The sequence below is a fragment of the Otolemur garnettii genome, unplaced genomic scaffold (assembly GCF_000181295.1).
Source record: "Otolemur garnettii isolate 467f Iridium unplaced genomic scaffold, OtoGar3 scaffold00010, whole genome shotgun sequence".
Lineage (NCBI taxonomy): Eukaryota > Metazoa > Chordata > Mammalia > Primates > Galagidae > Otolemur > Otolemur garnettii.
This window is the reverse complement of record NW_003852405.1, coordinates 17,846,256-17,856,155: the sequence shown is the minus strand read 5'-3', so window position 1 is coordinate 17,856,155 and position 9,900 is coordinate 17,846,256. Positions and strand designations below refer to the sequence as shown.

General features: G+C 34.3%; 1 protein-coding gene across 7 annotated transcripts in view; it reads right to left on the bottom strand.

Moving 5' to 3' along the window:
* Positions 1 to 4,801: 4,801 nt before the first annotated feature.
* Positions 4,802 to 9,900, bottom strand: part of ZNF644 (zinc finger protein 644) — a 108,968-nt gene continuing 103,869 nt past the window's right edge. For 4 of the 7 annotated variants that reach the window (XM_003784166.2, XM_012801757.1, XM_023509800.1 and 1 more), the window contains 2 exons: positions 8,249 to 8,351; positions 5,737 to 7,458 (listed from right to left, as the gene is read on the bottom strand). In XM_003784166.2, coding sequence (XP_003784214.1) covers positions 7,266 to 7,458; positions 8,249 to 8,351 — 296 coding nt within the window. In that variant the 3' untranslated portion in view covers positions 5,737 to 7,265. Of the gene's footprint in view, positions 5,248 to 5,736; positions 7,459 to 8,248; positions 8,352 to 9,900 lie in introns of those variants that run through there. The other 3 variants (XM_023509798.1, XM_023509799.1, XR_002771865.1) reach the window with 2 other exon arrangements.

Sequence of the window (9,900 nt, the reverse complement as noted above, 5' to 3'; positions counted from 1 at the left end):
AAAGAACTCAGCCAACGTGAAAAACCCAAAGAGATAAACTCCCCCAAGGGATCACAATGGAGCTATTACAAAATTCCAACTTTAAAGAAACTGTTGAAATGACAGAAATGGAATTCAAATTCCAACAAATATGATAAAGGGAACTGAAGGGAAAGTAGAGAATCAGCAAAAAGAAGTCCAAAAAATGTCCCATGAAATTAGAGACAAAGTCACCAACGATCTGGAATATTTAGAAAGGATGTAACAGAGCTTAAAGAATTGAAAGAGGTGGCTCGGCACCTGTGGCTCAAGTGGCTAAGGCGCCAGCCACATACACCCAAGGTGGCGGGTTCGAATCCAGCCTGGCCCGCCAAACAACAACGACGGCTGCAACCAAAAAATGGCTGGGCTTTGTGGCGGGCACCTGTGGTCCCAGCTACTTGGGAGGCTGAGGCAGGAGACTTGCTTGAGCCCAGGAGTTGGAGGTTGCTGTGAGCTGAGATGCCACAGCACTCTATCCAGGGGGACAGCTTGAGGCTCCTGTCTCAAAAAAAAAAAAAAAAAAAAAGAATTGAAAAAGGTATTTAGGGAATTTCAAAACAAAGTAGTACAATTTTCCAGATCTTTAAAGTATGATGGTGGTGCTTTGATAGGGATTGCATAAAATTTGTAAATTGCTTTGGGTAATGTGGACATTTTAAGAATCAACATATAAGGAATTCTTAACCAGTAGAATTGGTTAGTGACTTTTAGAAGATTGAAACTGGACCCACACCTTTCACCATTAACAAAAATTGACTCTCACTGGATAAAAGATTTAAACTTAAGACATGAAACTATAAAGATTCTTGGAGAGAGTGCAGGAGAAACCCTTGAAGAAATTGGCCTGGGAGAATTTTATGAGGAGAAACCCTGCTCCCCCCACGGGCAATTGAAGCAATACCAAAAATACATTACTGGGATCTGACAAACTAAAAGGCTTCTGCACAGCCAAGAACACAGTAAGTAAAGCAAGCAGACAGCCTCAGAATGGGAGAGGATATTTGCAGGTTATGCTTCTGGCAAAGGTTTGATAACCAGAATCCACCGAGAACTCAAACTTATTAATAAGAACAGAACAAGTCATCCCACTTCATTGTGGGCAAGAGACTTGAACAGAAGCTCCTCTGAAGAAGATAGGCGCATGGTCTACAGACACATGAAAAAATGCTCATCATCTTTAATCATCAGAGAAATCCAAATCAAAACCACTTTGAGATATCATCTAAGTCCAGTAAGAGTAGCTCACATAACAAAATCTGAAAACTATAGATGTTGGCATGGAAGTGGAGGAAAGGGTACCCTTCTGCACTGCTGGTGTGAGTGCAACCTAATATATCCCATTTGGAAAGAAGTATGGAGAATATTCAGGGATCTAAAAGTAGACCTGCCTGCCATTTGACCCTGCAATGCCTCTACTAGGTGCATATCCAAAAGACCAAAAATCACTTTATAACAAAGTTATTTGCATCAGATTGTTCATTACAGCTCAATTCATAACAGCCAAGTCATGGAAGAAGCCCAGGTGCCCATCAAACCATGAATGGATTAATAAATTGTGGTATATGTATACCATGGAATATTATGTAGCCTTAAAAAAGATGGACACTTCACCTCTTTTACATTTGCATGGATGGAGCTGGAACATATCCTACTTAGTAAAGTATTTCAAGAATGGAAGAAAAAATATCCAATGTACTCAGTACTATTATAAAACCAATTTACAATCACTCACACTTTCACATGAAGACTAGATCACAACTATGGCCCAAGATCAAGGAGGGAGAAAGGGGGTGGGAGGAGAGGGGGGAGGTCAGATCGAGGGAGGGTGAATGGTGGAATCATACCTATGGTGCATAATGTAAGGGTACATGTCAGATCTATTAGTATAGAGTATAATGTCTTAACACAATAACTAAGTAAATGAGACAAGGTATATATTAACCAGTGTGATGTAAGCGTTCTTAATTCTATATGAAATCAGCACACTGTACCCCATAAATGCATTAATGTGTTTATGATTTAATTATTTAAAAAAAAGAGTTTATCTGGGCTCAGCACCTGTAGCTCAAGGGGCTAAGGTGCCAGCCACATACACCGGAGCTGGCAGGTCTGAATCTGGCCTGGGCCTGCCAAACAACAATGACAACTGCAACCAAATAGCTGGGCATTGTGGCGGGGGCCTGTAGTCCCAGCTGCTTGGGAGGCTGAGGTAAGAGAACCACTTAAGCCCAGGAGTTGGAGGTTGCTGTGAGTTGTGATGCCACAGCACTCTACCCAGGGCGACAGCATGAGACTCTGTCTCCAAAAAAAAAAAAAAAATTCTTATCTGAAATTCTTGCATCAAAAGTGTTTCAGATTTGAGCTTTTTTCAAATTTTAGATTAGATACACATAAACATGGTAAGATACTGGGGAAGGGACCTAAGTCAAGATGTCCTGAAGGGATTTGATAAGCTAATTCTAAAATACATGTGGAAGAGAAAAATCCTCAAAATAGCCCAATTTTATTTTTAAGAAGAAACATGGGAAGAAATAAATTTTGAACCCTCAAATTTAAACTCATTTAAGTTAAAATAGGTCATTTACCTAATCTTTTGGTAAACATTTTACTGGATACATACTGTATGCCACAACTATTCCAGGAAAAGAGAAGTGAATAAAACATTCAAAATCCCCAATCTCAGAAAATTTAGGTAAGAATTTCTTGAAATGCTGGATTAAAAAATGAATTTTCAGGGGACCTCAGAGGGTCCCACACGCTTCGTGCTTCTCGTTTTCCCCGTCCCGCAACTCTCTGATGTACCAATTTTAACTACTGGAAATTTATCCTAAGGAAAAAAATTTGGATGTATACAATTTGCTGCAAGAATGTTCATCAAAAGTATTCTTTATGATGCTAAAATCCTGGAGACAATATAATCAATACACAGAAAAATAAATCTACAGAGGTATATGACAAATTTTCAATGTGGGAGACTTCCATTTTTTCTTTTCTTTTCCCCCCTCCCCTCCCTCTCCCTCTCCTCTCCCCTCCCCTCCCTTCTCTTCTCTTTTTTTCACTTTTCAACAAGGTCTTGCTTTGTCACCTGGGCTGAAGTGCAGGGGTGTGATCATAGCTTGCTACAACCTTAAACTCCTGGGCCTAAGTGGTCCACCAATCCTCTTGCATCAGCCTCCTGAGTAGCTGGAATTACATATGCACACCACCACACCCAGCTCATTAAAAAAAAAAAAAAATGTACAGAGATGGGGCCTTGCTATGTTGCCCAGACTGGTTTAGAACTACCTGGCTTCAAGTGATCCTCTGGCCTCAACTTGCCAAGTGCTAGAACTAACATATGTGACCTAAGCCAGCCTAAGAAAAAAAATTAGATTATATGCACTCATAGTTCATCTTGGATTTTGGCCTAATCTAAGAACCATATAGTATGAAGTATAGGTCTACGTGTGTATAACTTTTATTATTGCTGTTGCTTGCCTAAAGATTTAAAGGTATTATTAAACAGTTTGTGAAAACCAAGAGGTTGTGATTAAAAAAAAAAAGGCTCTAGTAAAGGTATGGGCTATTGATGGAAGATGTATAACTAAATTAACCAGCAGTCAAAATAAGAAAAAAAGGTCTTATTGTTGAAATAAATACATATGACAGTTATCTTCTTCTTTTTTTTTTTTTTTGAAACAGAGTCTTACTTCGTTGTCCTCAGTAGAGCACTGTGCCATCACAGCTCACAGCAACCTCAACCCATTGGGCTTACATCAGTGGTTCTCAACCTTCCTAATGCCACGACCCTTTAATACAGTTTCTCATGTTGTGGTGACCCCCAACCATAAAATTATTTTTGTTGCTACTTCATAACTGTCATTTTGCTACTGTTGTGAATCGTAATGTAAATATCTGATATGTAAGATGTATTTTCATTGTTACAAAGGGGTCATGACCCACAGCATGAGAACTGCTGGCTTTTGCCTCAGCCACCCAAGTAGCTGGGACTACAGATACCTGCCACAACACTCATTTTTTTTGTTTGTTTGTTTGTTTTGTTTTTTTTTGGCCAGGGCTGGGTTTGAACCCACCACCTCTGGCATATGGGGCCGGTGTTCTACTCCTTTGAGCCACAGGCGCCACCCCACCTGGCTATTTTTTTGTTGCAGCTGTTTAGCAGGCCCAGGCTGAGCTCAAACCCACCAGGTTAACCTGGTTAGAGGTACCCTAACCACTAAGCTATGGCCGCCAAGTCAATAGTTATCTTCAAATTGAAGACTAGAGAAAGAAATGTTTCAAGCTATAAAAAGTAGGTATCTTTGAGTGATGACACCACAGGTCATTTCCCCCATTTTTCACCTATTTGGTTTTCTAATATTTTAAAATGGGAATATATTACATTTTCTTAGGAAAAAAGGAAAAAAAAAGAGCTATTCTCTGGATTAATATGTTCTTGTAAGTGTACAGTGTTTGAGAAGTTATCTCCCCAGCCCATAATTAAATAAGTCAGAAGTCTAAAGTAGAGATATAGCTATGCCACAGTTCTAATACATTTCAAAGAAACAGAGTGGAAAATACTACTTACGGAGAAGTTAATGTTTTTTTGTGACTAGATTTTTTAAAAGTCCTAATATAAAAAAAACTCACAGATTTCAGGCAATGATAAAAGGATTAAAAGAAAATTAGTGACTATTAGTAATAAATAAGGCCAAATTCTTACATGAAAACCTATCACATAACTTGAGACCATATTTATAATCTCCTAGTGGGAGACAAATGAAAATACATTATTAAATTTTAATATTAAAGTTGAACTTTGCTTCCTAAAGAATTCTATAACCCAAATACCTTCAATATGAAAAAAATTCTTTGTTTACTTTACTTTTCTTTTCAGGAGTCCCTCCAGTTTGCTGTTTCTAATTTGAAATATTCTATTTTGATGACTGAATTTTTAATACACCTAGAAGCAGAAATGACTGTCTTAAATATAGTTCAAGATACAAAAAATATGATACAGGTTTAACCCTGAAACTTATGGTCAAAGTCACTCTTCTGCTTGTATTCATACATGTTGATAACTGGCCTGTTAAGACAAAATCACAGACCTGTTAGAATGAGAGCTGAAAGGGGCTCTAGTGAATGCTATTCTTCCCACCAGGAATCTTGTTATGGGTTGTTTTTTTTTTTCTCCTTTTCTTCTCCTTTTTCCACTTCTGATTTTAATTTGCTATGTACCGCGTCTGCCTATTCAAAGACATATATCAATGAAACTTGCTCATTGAAGAAATAACCAGTATACACAAACTTAGGATATTTTCAGTTAAAAGGAGAGAAATTTAATGTTTTAGTCTTGTTATTATAGACAAGTTTCTATCAGGCCTTTTGAGTTATCTGAAAATAACTCAGAAGAACTTTTCCCATATTGCATATCTCAGGGATCAGGAGACTGACGGCTGGGAATGATTCATTATCCCTAAGTCCAACCTTTTAATTTTGCCTGTAAGATAGTTTCTGAATTTGGAGGTTTCATTTAACATAAAATGGAGGTGGGGGGAATTGATGTTTCTTATACATGATATGCTGACCAATGAGGTGTTTCTAGAAAAATTACATCCCATGACCAAAGTAACCTGATTAAAGTGTATAAACAATTATAAATCAAATGAAACACAACCTTAGTAGACTATTTCCACCAATGATAAAATTAAGAAATGTTTCACATTATACACACTATAATTTTCTTTAAGTCTTTTTTTATTTAGAGATTTTTCTGGTAAGGAGATATACCATAGGAAAGCAATTTCACTGGCAGTGAGGTATGTATATACTCTACTAAAATACTCCTTATCTTAACTGTTTTTAACTTTATTTACAGACAAAGCAAAGAATCAATGCATATCCTTGGTTCAATTCTACTATTAGCCATACTACATGAAATAAAATGAAATGGTGCTTGCATACAAAAACTGTTACTTATAAAGGAATCTGATTTCAGATTAAAAGAAATAATTTGTTTTGTGGAAAAAGTTTAAAACAAAATCACAATTTATCATGACCAAGACACCTGCACCATATTTTCCATTCCTCACAGCACATTTATTTCAGTAATTCCGTTATGTTGGTTCTTAGCATGAGCATAGTGTTACACGATTTCCGTACATATAATCACATCCAAAACAAGTTCTAAAATTTAAATTGTAAACATTCTCATAATATGTAGAAATATTTTAATTGGTGTATTAAGTTTTGCTAACTGATAAAATTTGGAAGATAATATAAATGAGAACGCCTATTCTAAATTGTGTAGTGAGCATTGTTTATTAATTACATTTCTACAATGTTAAATAAAGTAAGAGGCAAACCTGTCCTGTAAGCATGTCAAATTTTAGGTAAAACATTAAAAAGAAACAAATCTGTTAACAAAAGAATGTCTTGCAATAAAGAACATTAGATTTTTTCATCTATTATGATACAAAAATGTAAAGGGTAAATAGTATCTTTGTTGACAAAGTAGGAGGTAGCATGGATGCACCACTTTATTGTCTGAGAAATGCAACTGGAGTAAAGAATATTTCCTTACCACAAATAATTTCCAGGACTATGTACATATTTCTTTTAGAAATACTTGTTTAAACAAATCTCCCTCCACTTTTTAGTATAAAAAAAACCGTTCCATGTGATTAAAAAAAACACTTACACATCTAGATAGAATAGTACTCTGCCCTATTTGAGTGAACAGTCTGAAACTATGAAGTACATGATATTTAATGCCCTAAATTGAGTAAATTTAGTTAGCAGTTCCTGGTATTATACAAAACACTAAATACATACAAACAAAATATAATATCTTATTTTTCTATGCAAGTCTTGTGGGGAATAAACAGAGCCTTGATTGTGGTTAACACTGAAGAAAACATAACTTTACAATAAGTCTGCCTTTAAATAACCATGTCTGTCTCTAAGTATTCATGTGCAACAGTTTATAAATGGCTGCTTACATGTACTGATCGTTTATTGAGCGAACACAGTTAACCAACAAAATTTAGTAAACCTTAAATACACACCTTCCACCCTATATAAAATATAGTAGACTACTTACTGTTTTAAGTATTCAATTTGTTCTGATGTCACTGTAATTCACTTTTCACCATTTTCCTGCTTCAGTATTTATAAATGGATAATTTAATGTGGCTTTAAAAAAGAAAGAAAGAATTTCAAATTTACATCCAATTCAAATTTGCTATTTAAAAGATTTCCTGGTTCTATGAAGCTGCTTCTGCCATTAGTAGAGAAAATGAAGTTTCTGTAATAGAGGCAGGCTTTTTAAGTAGTGATGTGACTTCCACCATGCCAGCTCCAGTCCGTGGAAGATTAGCGTTTACAATGTGTCGTTGTAAGTGCTTAATCCAGTCTTCCTGAACAGACAATGGTCCTCTAAAAACTAGGCCACAAAACCTACAGAAAGAGTTGATAACAGTTCTCTTAACATGACCAATTCGCCTTTTAAAATACCAATTCACATAAAATCCATACACATAAGGAACAAACTCTACCATATTTTAGAGATAGCATTTAAAAAATAGTTTCTAGATAAAGTCAAAATGATTTACTCTAGTATCAATACTTTCAATTCATATGTTTATTAACAGCTATTATAAACCCCAGTAATCTTTGTAGAAGTAGGATCAAATTAACTATGGGTTAAATTAAAACAAATTAAAGTAGGTTAAAATTAACTGAATAGTAGTACCTACACATTTTAATTCATTCAAAACAACTATTACTCCAAAATGTGCCATCTGTAGGGAATATCCTTCCCCACTGTGCCTAAATATGATCATGTGTGTTGTTTCAGTATGGAAAGAGGCATGAGTACGAGAGGAGAGAAAATGTGCTCCCACAAGCAGGAACTTAATTAAGACAGTAAAAAAATAATAATAATAGTTGTACCCAAACAAATTAAGCCAAACAAACCAAATAAATAAAAAACAATTAAAAAGCCACTTTTATAAATTATAGTATCATAGAGGTTCTTGGTTAATGTAAACAACTTGATTCATTAGTTGTTGACGTGTAGTATATTAACGGGCTAAGTAAGATTTTAAGCCTGTCTCCAAAAGTTCATTTATAACTTTGTTGAGAATGCACCCTCTTGACACAAATTTAAAATCTCAAATAAAATGCCTAATACATCTCAAAGCAAAATCTGAAGAAACTGATCAGATTTGGCAATATAGTCAGATACCTGCATCGGAGAATGTAAACCTCGTCAGCACCATGAGGTAATGTCAGCATTTTCTTCTTACTTCCAGATCTTGACCTTGATTTCTTTTGCTTACAATCTAAGGCTAAAAAAGGGAAGAGAAAGACTTAAGATCCCGAATCTATTTCAAAATATACTCATATACATATTTCTAGAGAGGTCAGACCACCTAAATCAAGTTAGAAAAGTTTACATTCATTTCCCTGAAGCATGCACTAACTTGCAGCTAATTTTCTAATAACAGTAGTATTATCTGCATACACTCTGCCTTTTTTCAAATTATGCTTTATCATATCAAATTAGAACCGAGAAAATGTAACTAAATAACCTGAAACTACTATCTTGGTCAATTATTACAATAATGATACTCTGTACTCATATTATCATATATAATTTTAACTTTTGGTTAAATCTTACTAAGTTGCATTTGATTACTACTCCATTAAGTAGGTTTTACATGCTTTGAAAACTTAGTAAGGGAATGTAACAACATAACTAAATGAAAAATCACTTTTCATAGTGATTCACTTTGATTTCTGTAATAATAAACAGATGTTAAAGTTGTATGTTGGTCCTACATTTAAAAAGGCAAAATAAGCCCAACTTTCATTTTTGAACTTAATTTGTATGGTATGTACAATGATGTAATCATATAATTTTTATTTTACTAGAAAATAAATATAAATCCATATTATCTCACGTAAGTTTACAACTGGATCTGATGTTAAATGTTAATTACTTTTTACATTTTTTATTTTACATTTTCTGCAATAGCTTATTTTAAAAAATGTGATTAACAATAACAATGAAAGAAAGTAACATTCACATTGTCAGATAAAAGTATGTCTATCATAGAATGCTTTGACTCTGAGGTTCAGTATGGAGTCATCAGTTAATACCTTTTTTCCCCCCAAAGTCTCAAAAAATAAATATTTATTTTTATAAATAGAAATGGAAGATAATTTCAAAAAACAAATCATGCCAAATCTTATAGACAATAAAAAAAGAAATACTTCAAAATCATTCTACTTCATCTGCATATACCTGGTATTAAAGTTGGAAAAAATATATCATAAAGGGAAATTACAAACATACTTCACTTATAAATAAGGATGCAATATTCTAAACAACATATTAATGAGTTGAATTAAAAATTATTGTTCAAATAATGTACTTTGGTCAAAATTAAATCCAATTTATGGGAGAATTAGTCACTATTTTTTTTTCCTTTCCCTCAACCCTCCCTCCTTCTCTCTGTCTGCTCTCCCCTTTCCACACCCCCCACCATATCATTGTCATTTATTATTATTATTGCTCAATATTTTGTTGCAGCAATCATCTGATTTCTTTTCCAACTGTATTTATCTTCATTCATTCTTTACATGGTTTTTGTTTCTAGTCCTTATCTTAAACATTGTTATTGTTATTAAATTTTAAACCTCTTTAATTTTGTGAAGGCAAAAAGTGGAAACCAAATAAACACATATACATGTGTAGAGAAAATTAAAAAAAAATTGTCTCCAACAAATTGCATAACTTCAAAAAGTAGGAAACTTCCTGGAAACTATTATAACTGACAATAATGTAAAGAAAATTTGAATAATCTAGTAAACAATAAAGGTATAATAAAAACT